Here is a 22,293-nt window from a genome sequence, read left to right on the forward strand (position 1 = left end):
AAAGTAACAACAACGAAACCAGTTTTTATACTCTTAACCCTTCATTGAAGGGTTATAAAAGGCTGGCAATGAGGATTTAAGAAGGAAGTTTTTAAGAAGTAAATGGGACTTAGTTCTTGTCTCAAGCTCACCTGGCATGTCTTCAATGAGACACTTGAAGAATTTTCTCTGGAAGGTTTTAGAAACCAGTGTGAAACCCAAGACTATGGTCATCCTGCTGCTCACAAGAAACACAGCAGAGAAAGAGAGATTGTGATGTTGAGCATGGTCTAAAAGGACCAGGAAGATCTTCCTGATTCACATTTCACATTTCTAAGATTTTGAGCAAGACTGATCCCAACCACACTGAAGTGATATCTTTGGAAGGAGCTTGAGATGCAGCCTGGGTGTCCTGAGGATGCATGCTTTAGTTATTCTGTTGCTGTGATAAAGCTCTCAGCCGAAAAGTAACTTAGAAGAAAAAAGGGGTGTGAGGAGTAAAGGAAGCCCTGAATGGGTGTGTAAAGAAAAGATGAATCCTGAGTAGATGTATGTGTACAACATGGCCATGACCTTCTCAAGGATCAATGCCTCAGACTCATAGGGATTTGGCAAAACCTGCGGTGAGTATCAGAGAGATGACAAATGTTGACAGTGTGTTTAAGTACAGGAGTTTACAAGTGACTGGCTAATGTGTATGATATTGCAACTTCTTCCCTGATAATTGCAACCTTAGACTGGTCCCCTATAGATACCTCCTATGGAGACTAGCTAATTCCTCCTCATTTGGCTGTACATAATAAACATACTGAATTTCTCAGTTGTTGAGTAGTGGGTGCCACTCCATCAGATTGAGCATAGCCCACCTGCCCCTAGCTTTTATGTATGTTTGTCTGCGTGTCTGTCCTTTATTCCTGGTCAAGTTTCTGGGGCCAATCATTGCAGGATATGGTACAAGGGTTTATTTGAGGTCACATTTCCAAGTTACATTCATCATTGAAGAAAGTCAGTGCAGGAACACAAAGGTAGTAACTTAGAGCAGAACCCATAGAGGAATACTGCTTGCTGGCTTGCTCACTGTTTTATGTTCAGCTAGCTTTCTTATTCAGCCTTGTCCTACCTGTTCACAGAGGTGGTATCAGTTACAGTGGGATAGGTACTTCTACAGTAATTAATATCAAATAATCCCCTGCAGATATGTTCACAGCCCAATCTCATCTAGGTAATTCTTCATCTACAGCTTTCCTCTGAGATGACTTTAAAACTGTGTCAAGTTGACAATTAAACCTAAGTAGAATAATGTGGAATGGGTCCTAAACTAAAGACGAGCATGATCAGCCAAGTCAAGGGAAGAAGACAAATAAGAAATGCCATGAAGTAGTATATACATATTTGCATGTTCTTGTGCATGTGTACGCGCATGTGTACCTGTGAGTGTTAGTATGAGTGTGTGTGTGTGTGTGTGTGTATGCACATGTGTGTATGTGTGGGTGCATATGAGCTTGTTTGTATTTCTTTATCTGTGTTTTTCTGTATGCCAGTGTGAAGGGTGAAGTCTTAAGAATCTAAGAAAATAATATGGAATCACTTCTCACTATCCCAAAGATAATTCCATAATTCAAGAAGAATGACCCTGTCAGTTCTATGAGGAATGAATGCCAATGACATCTTATCACCAGTCCACTTCCACTAAGAACCCCTCTGCTCCACATTTCTCCTCCTGTATCCAGGTTCATCACAGATGAGACTGAAATTCTATAATTAACATTTAGTGGATAATGTCACTTCAGGTCTCCCAGACACACTTCCACACCAGATACAAGTAGAAACTACTACATCTCTTGCAACTGAGGCTTTCGGTTTCTTCTTAAAACTGCAGGAATGAAAAGATCTTTCTATTACCAGACACTGACCAGAAGTGCTACAGAACTTGAACTATAGTTCATCTGAATACAAAGAAGGAACCATTTGAAAAATGGGTTTGAGTAAACTTTAGTCTGAACTTTCTCATTCAGTTATATAATATTGAGGCAATAGCTGTAATGTTTGTATATTTCCTTTCAATCATAAAATTAATTCATCAAAGGAAAACTGACGCACAGCTCCATGTGTAAAGGAGATTATTCCAGAATTGCTTGAGCTGGGGAGGGATGGAGCAGCATGAGGAGGCCGAGGTTGTGCTAGGCCCCTAAGGTGTTGAAGGATGCTTTAAAAGCAGCCCTGAGATAATAGAAAACCCTTTGATTTTATAATTATACTTAATTGTTTTGTTTTCATTTGGAGATGAGAATTCAATAGGTTGAGGAGCTTTTCCAGAGAAGGCTTGCTAATGAGTTACCTTCTTTGAATAACTTGAAAAAGCTGTTACTTCTCACTTTTATACTTGAAAATCATTGCCACATGACTGGGACAATGCTCAAACAAGGCAAGGCAGGACAAGCCACCATAGTAATTGTTACAGATACTCATGTCTTGGTCTTTCAGCTCATTGGGGGTTTCAACATTTGAAACCTAGCCCTCTTAACCCTCTGAAGCTGCAGTTCCTTGCAAGTCATTGCACACAAATAGAAAGTGGAAAAGCAGAGCAAAGATGAATAAGAAGACTACTAGTCAGCAATAAAGGGGAATGAACTATATTACAGCTTATATGAATCTAAATGGGTTGTTGTTGAATGAAAATAGCTACCTCAAAAGCACTTATTATATAAGGTTTGTACTATCACAAAATTACAGAGTAAAGGAACACAGAATAGTAATTGTCATGGGTTTAACAGAGAGGTGGCTATGGCTATAAAAGAAGAAACAGGATGAGAGTTCTATGTGAGAAATGGTTCTGTAGTGTAAGTGTAGTTGCCAGTTTAAGAATACACACATAGGATAAAACAGCATAAAACTGAACATAATTACAGAAATATATGTGTATAAAGTTAGTTAAAACTGGAATATCCAAGTAAGTTGTCTCAATAGTTTTGTGGTAGAAATATGGTATCATAGAATTAAAGATGACACTGACGCTAGAGAAAATAGCATAAGGAACATATGACATCTCTATCATTTCTTTTTTCTTTTTCTTTTTCTTTCTTTTTTTTTTTTTTGGTTTTTCGAGGCAGGGTTTCTCTGTGTAGCCCTGGCTGTCCTGGAACTCACTTTATAGACCAGGCTGGCCTCGAACTCAGAAATCCACCTGCCTCTGCCTCCCAAGTGCTGGAATTAAAGGCATGCACCACCACTTGCCAGCTATCATTTCTTGTAAATGCAAGTGAACTTATTATCTGAACGTAATCATAATTGCTAGAACCAGGATAGTTGTACCTTTCATGCCTTAAACATTTCATCAATGGGTTATTAAAAGGTTAGCTTACTGGTTATCAAAAGGCATGAAAAGAACAGTGCATGAACACCTCATATTGATGGGACAAAAGAATCATATTCTTTGGCTTATTATATTTCATTATTTATCTATTGTATCTAGAGTAAACGTCTTGCTCAGTAGCCTAGATTGAGTAAGCACTGACACATACACATTAGCAAGAACAATGCAACCCAGTACTCATGGTGTCTATGTAAGTGAATCTTTCAATTTGCCCTAACCAGAACCAATAGAGTGAAACAGCTATGCCCAGCTCATGTTGCTGTCCAGAACAAAGAAAACAGATATATACAGTAGCAAATATTCAGGATTATTACATACATCCATGGCAATACCTGAAACATTTAAAAGTCCAATACACTCTCTAGCCAGTTACCACCGACATCCTGGCTCTATGACTAGTTTGTCTTCAGCAGAGACTCAATTTTAGAGAACTAGGTCTTGTAGTCAATGGTCTTGCTAACATGTGCCAACAGCTCACCCTAATGACTTTGAGGGCATTATTCTGCAACTGGGGTTGACTTAGAATGTTATGGTAATGATATAAACAAATGTGGGTAAAAATACCAAGCATGGCGCTGGTTTTGGGTTAATCATTGAATTTCAATTTTTTAAAAGAATCATTCATTTAGTGTGTGTGTGTGTATGTGTGTTTGTGTGTGTGTTTGTGTCTGTGTGTATGTGTGTCGTCTGTGTGTCTGCTTGTTTGTGTATACAATGCCTGAAGACATCAAAAGAGGGTGTCAGATTCCCTGGCACCAGGAGTTACATAAATGTGGGTCTGAGCAACCTGAAAGTGGTTACTGGCAACTGGACCCCAGTTCTTAGAAAAAATCAGCAAGCACTCTTAGCCACTGCGCCATCTCTTCAGTATCCAAATGCCGATATATTCAAAGTAAAAGCAGAGTAAAGTTAACGTTAGAGCATAACTTTCGTCATTTTAAAAATACAAACTCAGGCCTAGGAGATGACTCAGAGGGTAAAGGCACCACCAACACTAATGAACTGAATTCAGTGCTTGAAACCCACTTAATATGAGAGAAATGAGTTCCAAAAGTTGTCCTATTACCTACATATATATGCTTGTGTGCACACAAATAAATGTAATTTAGAAGATCACTTCCTCTCTAGGATACTATGCATCTTGCCTCCAGTGTAAGAAAAAAAAAATCTAAGAACACCCACAAGCCAACAGAAACCCCAGCCACTCCATGAACAGAAGTAAAGAGATTTCAGAGATATATACATGTTGAATATTTTTCTTAATATTTTATTAACTATTGAGAGTACGGAATAATTTTACCCAGGACCATCAGTGTGCCTTGCAAAATACAAAACAATTGCATTATTTTAAAATTTTAATTTTGAACTTGCTCAAAAATCAAATTTAGTTCAAACGACTGAGAAAATATTTTTATGAGGCAAGCATAAAACACAATGGCCAGAAAATGCCTTGAAAGTGAAAGTAGGAATTAAAAAAAAAAGTAATATAATGAGACCATTTGAAAAATAATATAGGAACATAATGTATAAAAACATATAATATATAGTTTAAATGGAGTTATGCCTCAGGGGGTGAGAATGCTCTAGTCAAGAGCCATGAACTATTTAGCAGAAACATCAGTGCCAGGAATAGGAAAGCTCTCAGAACTGTTGTTTGGGGAAACTGAAGGAAGCCACGAAACTATACTGTTATTTCTCTTGGTTGCCTTTCAGTACTTAAAGATAAAACTCTATTGCTGAAGACACTACAGATTTTAGACACAGGACTTGAAGGGATTGGACAGGAACTAACCTGGAAGACTGGATTTCAGTGTCTGACAGTATGATTCAAACTATAGCGAGAGTTTTGATTTCTTTAAAAATCCCAGTTAGGTTGTGTGAATACTTTTTTTTTGTTTTAATCCCAGGTGTGGGATGAGAGGCACTTTACAGATGATTATGATTTGCCCAGTGTACTAGCAGGGATGTGATCTTTGCCAGCTGCAGATTGTTTAATTCTGGGGACTCTGGAGAGGGTTTAAATGAGAGAGCATAGAGAGGGCCTGTGGAGGCTGCTGAAGAAGTTGGAGACATCCTGATGACAAAGATTGGATTGGTACCAAGAAACATGACATCCCTAATCAACAGGAAGTAGTCTAAAGAAGTCTATATCCCCTTTTTTCTTTCCTACCTGGTGTTGGGAGACAGGTTAGAAATGATCAGGGTAGAATAAAGGTTGAAAGGAATGTAGAGATATAAGTACTGAATAAAATAACTTTAAAAAATATTACCAACGGCAAGCTGCCAAGATAGAAAAGCAATGAATAAACCTACCCAACCACATTGGTTTTGAAACTGGGTCTCTCACTGGGACATGGAACTTCAAATTAGACTAGATTGGCTGACTAGGTAGCATCAGCGACTGACTGTTTCTGCCACCACCACCATCATGCCTTGCCTCCACAAAAATATCAGAATTACACATGAGTGGCACCAGGTCCATCTTTTCATGTAGATGCTGGGGAGAACTCAGGTCTTCAGGCTCACACAGAAAGCATTTCACTGACTGAACCATCTCTTCAGTCCCAGTGATATCATTTCCAGGAATAAAATAAGCAAGAAATTTGTAAGAATTTTGTTGAAACTCCCCAAAAACATTAGGAATATTTGGAAAGTTCTTGACTAGGATTTCCAATATTATAAACACTTCATTTTCCCCAAAAATATTCCATTGAAACACCACCATGTTTTCAACTAGGCAATCTGATATTAAGTCAACAAGACAATTTAAAAACAATTAGACAAGTAAGATTCAAGGTGGGAAGATTTGAAGGGGAATTTTAGACATTGTCCAACATTTCTGTAATTACAGGTATGACACCAATCTTCTAGTTTTATTTTGTTGTTGTTGTTGCTGCTGCTGCTGTGAGCAAGAACATCTTGAGAAGGGAAAGGTTTTATTGGCTTCCACATCTCAATGACAGTCAGTCACCAAAGGAGCTCAGGGCAAGAATACACAGTAGAGTTGGAAGCCACAGAGAAATGCTATGTACTGAAGGACTTGTTCTTTATGGCTACCTTAGCCTGCTTTCTTATACCTTCCAGGACCATTTGCCCAGGGATAGCACCACCTGACCAGGGAAAGTACCATCTTCAGTAGTAGTCTGGGCTCTCCCATACTAATCATTAATTAAGAAAATAGCCACAGAAACTTACCTACAGGCAACCCTTATGGAGGTGGTTTCTCAAATGAGGATTTCTTTCACACAGATGACTCTACATTGTATCGAGTTGAGAAAAACTAACAGCGTGTAACATATGTGGGGAAAGTTGGTGAACTTTAACAGGAGTTCAAAAACAGAGGAACACAAAATGTGATAAAACTGTCATCTCAGAAAAGATGAAGTGTTGAATTGTTGTGAAATTCGGATGGGAATTGGTGAAGAGTATGTTTTGATCCTTACCTCAAACTAAGCAAATGAGATTACAGAACTTATTCACAGGGGAGAGGAGTCAAATATGCCAAGTGAAAGCACAGTTGTTACATAAGCTATGTACTTAAGGTGATTTCAGAATGAGAAATGACAGAGTATGACACAGAACTCTATAAAGCTTAAGAGAAACACAGATTCATCCACCCATATTGAAGTTAAAAAAACAAATAACATGGGAAGGATGTGAAATTCAAGTTTTCAAGAAAGTATTTGGTATTTTACAATGTAAACAATTCAATAACATAAGAAGCAATATTTAAGACTAACACTCTATGTAAATGCTAGACATATTAATATCCTCAAACAATCTGGTCTTATACAGAAGAAGGCAACATTCTGCGAAGAATGTCAACACTATATACAAACAAAGACACCAGGTTTTTATTAAATAAGTTACCTAAAATTGAGAGCCATGGACTTGTCAAGAGATGGTTGCCAAATAATTATTTTCAGATGACTGAGCTATAACTTAACCCAAGGCAGTCTAAACTATGACAGGAAAGCTCTGTCTTACAACCTTAATGCCCTTCCACCAGCATGGTTTCACAGCAGAAGTTTTTACCTAAGTGTTAAAGTTAAAAGTATAATAAGCAAGTTTATCTTCTAAGTCATTCTTTCCATGGAAGAAATAGCCCCAGTAATAAATTTGAGAGTCCACTTGTCAACCTTTCTGAAGGAAGATCTTGTGCTCTGTGTATTCAGATGCTGGTTTCTGTTCTCTGAGATTTAGTTACAGTCAGGGCACAGGCATTGTCATGAATATTGAAGAAGCCTGTGTATCAATGTGGTGTAAAATATGCTCCCCAATTATCTCTGACTGGTTAATAAAAAGGCTGAACAGCCAGTGACTGGGCAGAGAAAAGAGAAAAGCTGGACTTCTGATCCAGGGCAGGGATACATGGAAGAAGAACCAAGAGAAGGAGTTGGCCATGAGGCAGGTAAGGATTCAAAAGAAGATCCATGAGACAGGTAGAGCCAGAAGAAGGTTTCCAGGAGCTCGGGCATGAGGAGAATTCCTCAAGGGAGTTTCCTATGAGGACACACATGGAGCAAAACAAGCCAGAGCAAGACTCAGATGGCATTTATCCTGGAATTAATAGCTTACTTGGGTTAGAATAGCTCTGAACCTGCTAAACATAGTGCCAGCAGCTTGTTAATAAAAATATCAGGTCTCCGTGTCTTTTATTCAACAGCTATATGGGTTAATGTGTGTGTATAAAACACTACAGATATTTGAAAGCCAAAGGAGGTGTAGCAAACTCCCCAAAATATGCTACTATACAACCTGGGTCCTCAAAAGTCACAATAACTGAAACACTTGGATAGATATTTCTCTCTAGAAAAACAAATGAAACAGCAAGACTGATAAGTATTTTCGTCTCCAGTTTCTTTAGCTCAATAACTGAAACAGGAAGCTCATTTAAATGACATGTACAGTAAAGACCTCTGTCCAGAAGACCTAATAGAACAAAAGAAACTCTGGAAGAAAAAAAAGCACTTTGGATTACATTTGAGAGCTAGAGTACCAAGCATGCCCATTTTGTCCTGTAAATTCACTGCAGAGAAAAGCAAAATGCTTTCTGCTAAGATATGTTACAGGATACAGAAGAGTATAATTCCTTCTCATAAAAGCGAACTGAAAATAGGTAGAATTTTCTTTGTAAGAGTCTTACAAAGTAAAAATACAAATGATATCACTACAAAAAAGCTATGAGAATCAGAATATCTTCATAGGAAGATTAGCTTCACAATAAAAAAAAAAATCACAAGAATATCCTAATCAGTACATCAGCAAATTCTAAGCATCAAAATCTCAAAGAAAATAGATATTTTTTTAAATGGACAATAGATTGTCTTTTATGAGCAAAGCTGCTTTTCACAGTGAATACATTTAGTACTTCCAAATGTGAGTCTTAAACATCAATTTAAACTAGTCTTTAAGAGACAAGTACTTATAGCGTAATCTAGTAGAAGGAAAGGAAACAGCATATGGATGACAAATGGTTAAAATTAAAGGACAAATCCTTTCTGAAAGAGATAGAAACTGGAAGTGATAGCACTAAGTACCCAGTGTTTACATGTTTACATGTGCTATACACACATATCATAGTTGTGTGATTATGTACATAGATCACCGGCTTGTGAGATGTGGTAGAATTCTAAGCTTGCATTTTGTCAACTTTAATGGAAAAAGAATGAGTTGCCTTCTATCTCACTAGACTTTGGGTTGTGGTCAGAATAAACAGACGAAGACCTACACAGCATCCATGTAGACACAATAAACAAATTTCTTTTGGATCTACCCCCAGAATTATTTCATAACTAATGTAATCACAGATTCCTTAATAAAAGAACACTAGTTACTATTGATGACAACTAGATGTGTCTAAAGAGGGACTCCGGCCTTCAAGGATCTTCATACATTTTTTCACATAAACAATAAGTGTAGAAAAAAGACTCTGTTGAAAGTCTAAGAAATGGAGCAAGCCAGACCTTCCTAGAGTTTATTTCTGGGTGCTGAACTATGAATACTTAAAAGAGCTGACTAGAGAGATGAGAAGATTATTTTTAAAGCAGAGGGAGGCCCCTGGGTACTCTTAGAACTTTCTCAGAGGTGGGTCTTGAGGTTCACAAAGCATATTTAGCTTTACGTCGCCAAGGTTTGGGTGAGCAATATGCTTGGGTTAAGTCTATCCGCAACCTGAAGAAGAGGTGTAGCTTGAATTATCCTGCAGAAGCATGTTTCAAGATTTAGTACAAAGCCAAGAGACCCAATTAAGTGCTCATGTTACTCCTAATAGAAGTCATTCTGGGTATAAAGGAATCTGATGATGCAGGAATAGCAAAAGAGACCACTGTCCTTGGAGTCCAGTTAGATTGAGTTTCATGATTGTGAAGGAGGGCTCAAATTAACACAGGAGCAATGAAGAGTGACTGGATGTGAGGGGCCAAACTGGAGTATTTCTGTAGTAAAGCAATTAAATATGTGTGCAGTGAAGGCTAACTTAACTCTCTAAAATGAAGAGTCAGAAGGATGGTATTGCTAAGAATAGGGCCAGGAGACGAAACAAGACAAATACATTTGATGGGCTAGAGAAGATTATTAGTTTATCTGTGGACAAGTGAATTCTGATGGACTTCAGGGAGGCAGAGAGCTGCATTAACAGCAGCAGAAGAAAGCATGATCTATCTTCTAGAGAATTTTCAATTTAAGAACTATATTTGAGTGTTTGAACTCCTGAGAAAATTCTTCAGTTGCTCCAGTTGCCAAATTTGAATGTTGCCATAGGCAAAACTATAGTATTACATCTTTTTGTTTTGTTTTGTTTTTGTCTCTCTACTAAACAAAAATGGACTAAAAACTTAGAATCTGGATGATTGTCAGCCAAAGCACAGTGTAGGTGAACTGCACCCTATGCAGCAGTTATAAGACTGTGCCTTTTAACTGTGGCTTTTCTCCAGTTGGCATCCAGGGACTGCTTGCTAGCACACCTGCCATCACAGTCACCAGGAAAGAATTCCAGTAGACCTGCAATCTTTTTTTCTTCACCATAGGCAAAATTCTATAGTAGAATGCAGGGTTGAACGCCCCTGGAGGAGAAGAGTAGTCAACTATGCAGCTGGAAATCAGCACTTACTTCTATTAACAGAAAGCTAACTCCCTGAGGGAAAACAGGCACTTCTGCCAGAAAATGAACACAGCAGTCTATGGAGCCCATAGCCAAGGAGAGAGATATTAGTTTCTGATGGGCACCAGGGATTTAGAGACTTCCCATAACTGATCTAACTGGTTTTCATCATCCACCAACCTCTATCTTGCCCCATTTGTTCTTTAACATATGTATTCTTCCTCCAAAATCCATCTAAATGTCAGCAGCACATGGTTCAAAAACTGGCCAAATCAATAGAGTGGGTTTGGATGCTCTGATACATAAGCATTCCTACTCTGTGTTACGTATTAAATGAAGACTTTTAGCCTTATTCTGAACTATATTGTAACAGTTTGTGTAGATGTATCATTGCCCCCGTTGAGAAAAAAGCCAAGCTTGATTTATCCCAGTGTAATGGCTTAGTATATAGACAATGTCCATTAAACATTATCAGAAAGATGATACAAGGGATAAGATTCCCTTCTCCATGGAGAATATGTTCTTCCCAGAAGTATGTCGATCTAAGATATCTCAGAATCAAGTAACCTAGAATCCTCCACACATGTACACACAGGCCTTTTGTTCTCTGAGGAGCTCATTGACAAAATGTCTGCTGCCATGGCTGTTGGCCTAAAGGTAAAGCCAAAGGCCAAGGCTGAAAGAAGTGTGGGCACATGCCTTACTCTTAACCTATTAGATACACATTGTTTCTTATTATAATGATATCAAAATAAAACTATGTGATGTCGTTCTTTAAAGACTATACAACTCTTTAATTATTTGAACTTGTTGTCAATGAATTTCTGATAAGGACATATATCTAGTTCTTGTAATTTAAATACCTTGTTCATTGCAGCAAATGTTATGAGATTCTCTAAAACAGTTCTTTTGAGGGTGAACAACAAAACCAAAAGAGAATGAATGTACAGTGTCTTGCCATCTCTTCCTCCCTCTTCCCCATCTCTTTCTTTCTTCTTCTTCTTCTCTTTCTCTACCTTTATGATAAGTTTAAATTTAAAAACATAATTCTGTTTATCACAACCAACCTCAAAGCCAGAGTGCACCTTGTAGAGTTTCTTGAACCTGAAACAGAGAGGCAGGAAGAAGGAGAAAGCGCCGGGGAAAAGCACCTTCTCCAGAACTAATCCACACTAACATGGTAAAACCAGTCCTGTCACCTTAAAATGTGTAGACTGTCCTTCAGTACCACTCCTTCCTGATGACTCACATCTGACTCTACAGCTAGCAGAGGGCCAAGTACTAGTACCTCCTGCTCTAAAAGGAGATTGAAGCATCCTTCTTTCACCCAGGAGACTTGAGACTTATTTTCAGAATTGTTTCCCCACCTCTCTCACATTGTGTCTACATGAGAGAAGGAGAAAACAGCTTACCACCATGTCCTAGGCTGCTTCATACTTCTGCCACTGCCAGATGTGAGAGAAAAATCCCACATAAGTTAGACCTTCTGTTACTGATGATTTCAGATATAAAGTCAGTATGGTATCCTGCATACTGTATTAGCAGAAGGTGCTCCAAAACCTGCTTTGTGGACTAGCAGGTGTGTGTCTCAGTAGGCTAGGACATTGGTAAAGAGACACCAGCTGCGATAGAGAGAATTCTCACATGGATTTTAACAGTCTGACCTATACATACACACCCCATGAATTCCCTTCCCTGGAATGTGAAGCGGACACATGAATATGCAGATGAGGCATATATAATCAAGAGAAGTAGTGAGCTGACCTTGAGTTCATCAGAAAGGAGATTATCTTGAAGGGTCCTGACTTAAGGGAACTTCTACAAACGACCTTCTTGCTGATCTTGGAGAAATAAGCCGTTCTCTTATGAGATCATGCATGGGAGAGGCTAAGGAACAGTAATACCCCCTGGCAGGCTCTAGCTGTTGAGAAGAGTGCCTGGTTGACAGCTGGAAAGAAAACCAGGACCTCAGATATACGTACGTATACAAGTCTGCCAACCATTGTTTTAGGACAGAAGGGGACAGCTGATAACTTGTTTACGGCCTTGCCTTCCTACTAGAAGAGGACTCAGTTGACCCATGCTTAGGCATCCCAATTACATAAGGGAGATAGCAAACGTCTCTGTTGTGGTGATTATTACATAGAAATAGAATACTAACATAGGACCCTGAGTTCCTAAGCATAGCTAGGAGGAATACAAAATCTACATCAATAGCAGGTAAAAACAAAGCAAGACCTAAGAGTACAAATCTTTGCAAACTTCAGTAAGTATAGTGCCAGAGATGTCTCCTTAAGTGTATTCATACAAGCTTTATAGACAGGCCCACACATAATAAAGTCTATTGCCTTTTGTCAGCCTCTGCTAACATTCTCCAAACCACAACTCAGCAAAGACTTAAGGAGAGTTCCACTGGCTCTTGCCCTAATATACACTGATTTGCCCTTGGCAGCACTGGGTGTACTGTGTTTCTTCCTATGTCTCTAACATGAAAAACTTAAAACAACAACAACAACAACAAAACAAACTCCACATAAAAATTGCATCCACACATAAAGAATTATAACCTTAACACATTTTAAAAAATCTTTTGGTAATGCTATATAAGTATGCATAAAATATATATAAACATTAATGAGGACCACCTTTGTTTTGAAGATGTTAGGTACCACCATATTGATGGGGTACATCAGGTTACAATTTGTCTTAGTAACCACATAGAGAAGGAAGCATTCTGTCCAAATTTAGATAAGTCTGGAACATGTAGGCTAATGCACCATCATGTTTGGAATGGACATGCCTCTCTATCTTCCAAAAAAGGAATATAAGTTTTCATCAGATAATACTTATGCCACAGATGGTGACAAATATTCATACTTAATAACTGGATTTTTTCGGAATATATCCTTAAAATGTTATTATTTTTGCTTTAATATTTATGATATTAATATAGTTAAAGTCAACATTTATTCAGACAGGTTACAGTGCACTAAACATAGTCAAGAAAGTATCTATGTAAACATAAGCTATATGTTGGGTATGATCATAGTCATATATGCCTGTATGTGCTAAGTGAGAAGTATTCATCCATGAAATGAATCAAACAAATTATTGTAATTATTTTTTCTCCATGAATGGGATATATGGATTCAACAGCTAAAGAGTTTTTGGTCTCTGTCTCATTATACTTCAATTAAAAAATCTAGAAGATGTTTCAATTAGTACACTTTAGTTATAATATAAGTAGTATTTGTTTTCAAAAATGTTTATAAATTATATATATGAAAATGAGGGGAAAAAGAAAGCTTGACAGTGCAGATCAGTAGAGTAGCAATAGGTGATAAAAACCTAACCTCTTTCCTGTTGTCCTGGCAAACTTTAAGTTTATAGTACTATGCTGTAGATATCTGGATGGGAGCACATTTATTTTTCCCCTGGGGAGATCTTTAGCTGATGCCCTGAATTCTTTTAATGTTTTTAATTTTGGTAGTAAATCAGTAGGGGTAATAATAAAAAAACAGTTTGTGTATTGTTTGTTAGAAAGAGAAAGTGTGCCAGGATGTTTTTTTTCTCTTTTATTTATATTAAAATTGTTCAAAATAAGAATAAAACCACCCCCCAGAGCTCCCAGCGACTAAACCACCAAGCAAAAAGTACACATGAAGGGAACCATGGCTCTAGCTGCATATGTAGCAGAGGATGGCCTTCTCTGGCATCAATGGGAAGAAGGGCCCTTGGTCCTGTGAAGGCTTGATGCCCCAGTGTCGGGGAATGCCAGGGCAGTGAGATGAGAGAGGGTGGGTGGGGTAGCACCCTCATAGAAGCAGGGGGAAGGGGATGGAATAGGGGGTTTGTGAAGGGGAAACCAGGAATGGAGGTAACATTTGAAATGTAAATAAATAAAATATCCAATAAAAAAAAGAATAAAACCTACATGAGCAAGCACATAAAACATGCCCCAGAAATGAGGTAGAAATGAATAGTCAACTCAATGTTCACTGAATAAAACAGCAATATAAAATTTTCAGCACACCTTTTAATTGCAGAGGTTGCAATTAAAATTTTGATACTCTGAAACTTGGATACAGCCTTGTCTTTTGTAAGAAAATAAATTACTTTTATGAATGTATCAAGTGAAAATAAAATGTTCATTGGAAAATTTTTCATGGCTAGAACTACTTAATAAAATTGTATCAACAAAAAAAATTGTATCAACAAGAAAATATGTCTTAATAAGATCAACTAAATCTTTAACTGAAAGAATGATATTTCCACAATTCTACATTTAGCAAATTCTATGATTGAGAATTTACTTAATTTCAGATTTTTTAAAGTTATCCTGCAATTTAATTAAAAAATTAGATCAGAAAATAGCAATCTTTTTGTAACAGAGTTTCTTGAGAGAAAAGATATTCATTAAATGTTGGAAACAAAATCTTCCACTGTCAATGTTTATGTTACTCACTACTTGGGAATTCTTTGGTTTCATGCACTCTGGATCTCTCCAGGAATCCTCAAGACCATGGGAGCACAGATCAGGTATGGTCACCAAATATATATATATATATATATATATATATATATATATATATATATATATGTATGTATGTATGTATGTATGTATGTATATGTATATATATATGTGTGTATGATATTCAAATATATATGTATTTTATATATATATATATATAGAGAGAGAGAGAGAATGAGAGAGAGAGAGAGAAAGAGAGGGAAAGAGAGAGAGAGAGGGAGAGAGAGAGAGAGAGAGAGAGAGAGAGAGGTATGTTGGAATATGATTAGCTTCTAAAGAAAGGATTTAAAATTTTCTAAGCTTCGATTCTTTAACAAAAATGTATAAAATAGTGTGATTCACACACACACACACACACATAACTCCATCTCTCTACATGTGTACTTCTGCTTATCATGAGAGTCAGAGAGAGGCCACATTCTCATACTGCAGCCTATTTTATTAGCAACTGAAATGCAAATGTCTCTCTGAGGTGGTCCCTAGGTTTCTGCTGGGATGACTCAGTATACAGTATACACTATACTCCATTCAACTTTAAATGACAATGGGATAAGTCAACCAGTATTTTCTAATCCCTGACCTTTAAGACATACACTCAGGACCAATGTTTAGATCATCTTGGTTTGGAATATTCATCTGTTAAGAACTTAAATACCATCATCTGTTAAGAACTGCTCTTCAGAGATCCCAGTTATAGCAGCTAGAAACAGTGGTGTTGATTTTGGCAGTATGTCACCTTTAGAGCAGTTAGAATCAGTAGTATTGATTATGAAGGTGGTAACGGTGGACAGGACTTGAACTAGTGACTGAGTAATTTTTTCTTACTGTCATCTAATAAAACACAACATGAAAAGGTAAAGACTGGATATGTATAAAGATTATTTTAAAGAAGAACTAAAAAAAAAAATGTGAACAAATAGTCACGACTAGCCTTGACGAGGCTGAATTTCAAAAACAAAACCCAAACAAAACCAAAGAGTCATCTTTCTGGCATGCAAAACTTGTCCAACTCTTTCAAAAGATTAAAATCTTGTGTCCCACTCTAGAAAGATCTGCATATACAGATAGTCTGTGTGGAAGTGGAAAGAGATGTTAAATCTCACACAGGCTCCAGGAGATGCACTGCCACAGTATAAAATAGGGACCCCTTGAACTGCTGAGAATGAATGAGTCTTTTAGAATGAATGAGTCTATATGAGTTTTATGAAACAGACAGGAAAGGGAGCAAGAGGAAAGGGAAACTGCCTGTAATGAAGATGTGGGTATTCTGGTGGGACCTGCTGTCAGCATTTCTTAAGAACAGAGTTATAATCAATTACAAAATCCGAGGCTACAGCACAAAAAACCTGGAAGAGAGGACCTGACCGTGGTCCTGAAAGATCCCGGGCTATTTCCAGAACACAAAACATTGTATCTGCACTCACATTTTTTTTTCCCACAGTCCAACCCAAAAAGTCAGATATTCAATACTATTTCACTTCTCAAGACTCTGAAACTTTCCCTGTGGTCGAATCAGTCTTCACAGTATTCAACTCCTTCTTCCTCAATAGTCATTCCTTGAGTATTATGGTAATTGCAGCGTTAAGAGGCCAGATTCTGAGAGACTCAAAACACTCAGAAAAGTCTATGGACAGATCACACCTGGCCTGCATGGGTCTACGCAGAATTTCTTAAACTCGAATGGGAAAACACAGGAGTCTGGGAAAACCTCCAAACTCTAATCCGGACACCGTCAGAACTCTAGAAAAATAAAGTGCACAGAATCTCACCCTGCATCAAGCTACTCAAGGTCCCGGACAGCACAGGTCCCACATTGTTGATCATTTTCAGACCTGTGTTCCTGTGTGCCAGACCTAGGCAATCAAGTGATTCATCTAAACCAATACCAAGTGCTTTTATGATGTGTGTGTGTGTATGTATGTGTGTGTGTGTTGGGGGGGTGGTCTTGTTTTATTTTGTTTCCTTTTCTCCGCCTAAAAGATACCCTGGCTACTCTGACAAGAAAAGAAGGCAAATTATTGCGCGGATGGAAACAGGGGAGAGGGAGTAAAAGTCGAAGAGAAAGCGATCCTAAGGAAACGGGCAACTCCAGCAAGCCCTACTTACGTGTTCCGTCGAAACGGGTGGCAATAGTGTCCAGGAAGGTGTTCTGTGGCGCCAGTAATCCTTTCATAACCGGCATTTTTCCAGCGCTGTGTGAAATTCCCCATCAAAGTTTGTCCACAAGGATGGCTCTGTAGGAAAGTGCCAAGCTGGGAGAAGCCACTAGGAGCGTGATGACGGCAGGGGCGGGGGGCCAGGCGTGCAGAGGATGGGGCCAGGCAAAGAAGGGGGGGTGGATGGCAGCAGAAGGAGCTACTCCCCGGCCACTGCACGGTGACCAGAGCAGCCCGCGATCAGAGCTCTCAACCCGCTTCGTTCCGGGCTTCCTCTTCTGTTCCCTCCTCTTTTTGCAGCGACACCCCCAGGGTCTCTCCGTAGAGCCTTCGAGAGCCCACGGTGGCCCGGGGCGCCGCGCCCTGACCCGTGCTCTAGGGTCGTGGAGGACGGCGCCCCATCTGTGGAGACTGCGGCGCTAAGCCTCAAGTACCCCAAGGACGCTGAGGAATAGAGAAATGCGAGCCAGAGCAACTCCCGCCCCCCAGGAGCCGGGAACAAAGACCCCTTTGTTCGAGCTCTGTCCCTCTCCCGGGAGACCAGAGTCCCGTGGGTGTGGTGTCGTGGAGGGGAGGAGACAGGTCACCGCAGGTAACCCGCCTCCGCCTAGAACTTGGGAGGGGGAGGCACCCCACCGTGGTGTCCTAGGTAGCAAAGGCAGCCTGGGGCTCCGGAGGGAGGTTGTCCCCCTTCCGGTGCACCTGCCATCCCCAGCTCCAAGTCAGCTGAGTGCCTGCCACTCTGATTACCAGGGTCTCTCCAGGTGTGAGGTTTTGTAAACTCTTCTTCTTCCGCTCTAAAAGGAAATTCAGGTACACTCCCTTGTCAAATTCTCATTGCTCTTCTCCAACCACCAAAACTTAAAAGGGGAAAAACCCTCTTAAATGGGTAATGGTTTCCCTCTCTCCCCCGAAATGCGCATAGAGCGTTTCTAGAAAAGTTTGCTATTTTTATTGATTTATAAAATACATGGAAGTAACAGAGGTTTGTTGTTGTTTCTTTTTCTGTGTAAAAGCTGCTTCAATGGGATCCCCTCTCTCCTGCCGTAAGGGTCCCTCAACCCCACCCTCAGCCCCTGAACTAGCCGGGCGCCGGGAACTGCCGGTATTTCAGAAAAACTAAAAGCGATCTCTCTACCCCTTACGCTAGTGCTCAGGAGAGGACTCCCTCTCCACCTACGTTCTGTGAAAGAAAGCCACCCAAACCTAGAGCACATCCCTGCAGGAGTGCAAAGGGAAGTGCGGAGCCCCGGTTCCACTGAATCCCTAGCAAGGAAAGGGAAAGTTAAGAGTCCAAGAGAGAACAAACAGAAGCCCAGGTGCTGCTGCACCCGGAAAGGAAGGAGGGAAACGCGAACAGGTGTCTGCGGTGCTGCAGAGACCGCTGGGTCCCCGCCTCCAGGATTCGGGCGTGGCAGCAGGTGCAAGCAGCCCTAAAACATCTGCCAGAGGCTCTTAGCTCGAATCCCTGGGGATCCTGGGGTGATGAAGGGACTCTAGGGGTTTCCTCGCTGCGGTCCAGGCTTCTGTGAGGGCGGGGTAGAAAAGGAAAGGAGGCAGCTCCCTGTCCCCGCCCCTGGTCCCCTTTACTGGTGATGCACTTCCTGCTGCCGAGGATTCCCTTTGTGTTGAGATTCCAGATCCGCCCACACACGCTGGAGCGGGAGGGTCGGGGATTCCGGGTGGGTGGCCACCTCCTGAGGCTCAGGCTATTTGTCCCTTTTCCTTCCGGTTACTGCTCCTGATTAGCGGTGTCTCCCCTCCCTCAACCCCCTCTTTATGGAGCCAGTTGTTCCTTGCAGGGAAACCTGGCTGCCCCCCCCCCCCCCCCACACACACACACAGCTGAGCTCTGCTGGCTCCCTCTTGGGCGGAGCCAGGAGAGAGAAATGGGGGAGTCCCTGCTCGGCTTCTGCATGGGCGGTTCCTGGCTCCAAAGAAAACCCAGACTGCCTCTGCCAACGGAAGAGTGGGAAGTGGCTTGAAGCTAAGCATGAAATTTATGTGTAAGCCACTATACGTGTGCCTGAGCGTGAAAAAAAAAGCCAACAAAAACAACTGTTTCCTCTTTAGTCTGGCCTGGCTTGCTAGAACGAAACCATACCGGGGTTTAGTAATGGAAACCCAAAAGGCCGTTGGGTTCTGTAGCAAGAGAAGTCAGTCATGTATCATTTCATAGTTTAGTCTTTCCTCCATTATCCAGAGCAAATCAAGGCTAGTGCTGGGCACAATGTCCCTGCCCTTAACTCACCTGAGATCCCAGCCTTCCACCAAACAGCTTGGAAGGGGACCATACTGCCTCTTGTTTCCTTTTTCTACCCGGATATCTTTCTCATCTTTCATCTTTGGTCTTGAGTTCCAGGATCTCTAAGCTCAGCTCAAACACCCTCTGGTATTTCTGCTAAGTGTTTGTAGCACCAGAGGCCAAACAACCCTATTAAAACGCAACCACCACAGGAGTCTAAGCACACTGAATCCTCTTAATTGTATTTTGTCACCTTCAAATCAAAGATAGAAATGTGTCCTGATGGTGTTGAGCTGAAAGGGTTTGTGGCCCCATGAGGAGAGCAACAATACCAGCCAACCACAGCTCCCAGGGTCTAAACCACCAGCCTGGGAGCACTTAGGGAGGGATCCATGGCTTCAGCTGTATATGTAAGATCAGAGGGCCCTGCTGGGCACAGGTGGAAGAAGAGATCCTTGACGTCATGAAGGCTGGACGCCCCAGGGGGTGGGAATTTGAGGGTGGGGAGGTGGGAGTTGGGGGGTAGGTAGGGGTTACATCCTACATCCGAAGAGAAGAAGGAGGAGGGGTGAGGAGATAGGGGGTTCCTGGGTGGGTGGGGGATGGGGTAAGGGGACAACATATGAAATGTAAATAAAACATCCAATAAAAAAAGAAAAAAGAAAAAGAAATGTGTCCTGATAGGCAACTGTCCTAAACCTTATCTTTTACTTAAAGGAAAATCCTTTGCTGATGGACCAAAAGAACACCAATTCATTTTATTGTACATCCTTCTCCACTGCAGGGATTCAGAACTTGCTCTGTGGCCTGCACAATACTGTAGGACAGCCCCACAATACACACAACCTAAAGGCCTTATGGAAAAGTCAAATTTTGGGTTCTACAATATAACATAAGGCACAAAATTCCTGTAACCAGAGCACTAGATTTCTTAAACTGTGGAAAACTCTAGGTAAAACTGACACAGGCAAAGCTCTCTGATTTACTTACAGAACAGTACACCAAATGTCCCTAAATTCAAACACAAATCATATCTTGCAATATCTTGCAAGCTGAGTTTGCCTGCAGGAACACAGCTTTCCTTAGTCACTGTCAAAGCTAACTAAACTTCTTCAAGATACAGATGCCAGCCAAGTCCTCTCATGGGTTCACTGAGATAGTCTAAGGTAAAGTGGTTTAGTCTGTTGTAGGTTGCATGTCTCCCCAAGAAAAGTCACACAGTGTTCCCTTTCCAGTTATATTTTGACTGGGGCCCTAGCCCATGTGGTCATGTCCCCACATTAAAAGTAGGTCCTCTCTTCTCAGTTAATGGTCTGGAAATACAGAGGCAAGCCAAATCCAGTCAAGTTGAAAAAAGAGATTAACCACTGCATACTCCTGATACAAAGTTGTATTAGGAAATACAATAAATATCACTGATACTTTAACCAACTGGCTGTTAATGCAACTAAAAAAGAGTGAGTTTGGAGTTAACCATCTTACAATTTCCTATCTCTGCTATAAACAATGGTTGACTTGCACAAAGATCTATAGCATGAACAGTGAACAGCCTTCATACCCCATTCAAATTCTGGGAAAAAACATGTATAGTAACTATGTGGCATTCTGTATTGAAAATAAATTTTAGACCACACAGGCTCAACAAGAAACAGACTTAAAGATCAGCTAGAGATTTCTAACATGGTCCTGGAAAATTCTTGATTTTAGAACACAGTAGGAAACCTGACTTTGATCACTGTGCAGCCAGTTCCTAAAAGGCACATTTCTACTCATCTGAGTGTTTCAAAGGAAAACCAGGAGGCACTTACAGCCTTATGATCCACTGTCATGGACTTCCTCGATAGTCAGGGTGGTAAAATTATGTTGTGGTAGCAAATAAAGACCCACTCAAGCTTAATCAACTAACAAATGCAATTATTCTGCTACCCAGGGTAAGGGAAAGTCACTACCTTGTAGTTGCACATCTTTAAACAGAGGCTTCCATTGCCATCCTTGAACAGAAAAACCATCTGGAAGGTAACACCTGCTTTCTGTTTCTATCAAGCAGTTTGAATAGCTCGTTGACCATAAATCTCTGAAGGAGAGGGAAAGAGAAAAAGGAAGGAGAGAAAAGAAAGGGAACATGTACTTGGGTTCCAGAGAATCTCATCTGTAAGAAGGTAAATTATAGCAACAGTGGTGGTTAATTTTGGTGGTCCCCTTGGTTAGCTTAAGAAATGCCACTAGTGAGTCGTGTGTGTGTGTGTGTGTGTGTGTGTGTGTGTTAAGGCAGTTCTAGATTAACTAATATGGGGAAAGTCATCCTGAATGTGAATGACACCATCCTGATGTGCTGGTGCCCAAGACTGAACAATACTGGAAAAAAGGAGCAAGCTTCCAGAAGCATCAGCTTTGGGCTAGATGTGAACAGACTTAGGAAGACCGTAAAACCGCCAGTTTACAGTATTCTTCTGGGACTCTGCGTTTGATCTCACTGGCCTCACCTCCTAACACTAACTTTGCCCACCAGCCACCCCTCAGTTGGATAGCATCTATGCTGTGCTCCCCTGTGCACCTTTAAGCAACCCGCTTCTGTTGAGTTCCATGGAGATGATGTGAACACATGTTCACAAAGCAGATGTTGGGTGACGAACAAGGCAACACAAATAATGCAATTATCTCAATTTCCACTGTCTGTTCTCCAGTGTATTCCCAGTGGCTTACAGAGTCCTTAGTGCATTGTGGGAGCAAAAATTGTATGGGAGAGAAAATAAATATTAGTTATCGTAATTATTATTTCATCTACACCTATAGTTCTTTCTTTCTTCCTTCCTTCCTTCCTTCCTTCCTTCCTTCCTTCCTTCCTTTCTTTCTTTCTTTCTTTCTTTCTTTCTTTCTTTCTTTCTTTCTTTCTTTCTTTCTTTCTTT

General features: G+C 40.3%; 1 protein-coding gene and 1 long non-coding RNA gene across 2 annotated transcripts in view; one reads left to right on the forward strand and one right to left on the reverse strand.

The window, feature by feature from the left end:
• Kcnh8 (potassium voltage-gated channel subfamily H member 8) overlaps positions 1-17,340 on the reverse strand; it is a 365,508-nt gene extending 348,168 nt beyond the window's left edge. Inside the window, exon 1 of the mRNA XM_028766666.1 lies at positions 17,092-17,340. Coding sequence (XP_028622499.1) covers positions 17,092-17,167 — 76 coding nt within the window. The 5' untranslated portion in view covers positions 17,168-17,340. The remainder of the gene's footprint in view (positions 1-17,091) is intronic.
• The window catches only part of LOC114620542, a 7,927-nt gene continuing 2,946 nt past the window's right edge, over positions 17,313-22,293 (forward strand). The window contains exon 1 of the long non-coding RNA XR_003711329.1: positions 17,313-17,733. This is a non-coding gene — a long non-coding RNA (uncharacterized LOC114620542). The remainder of the gene's footprint in view (positions 17,734-22,293) is intronic.

Source organism: Grammomys surdaster, unplaced genomic scaffold (assembly GCF_004785775.1).
Source record: "Grammomys surdaster isolate TR1022 unplaced genomic scaffold, NIH_TR_1.0 169, whole genome shotgun sequence".
NCBI classification, from domain to species: Eukaryota; Metazoa; Chordata; class Mammalia; order Rodentia; family Muridae; genus Grammomys; species Grammomys surdaster.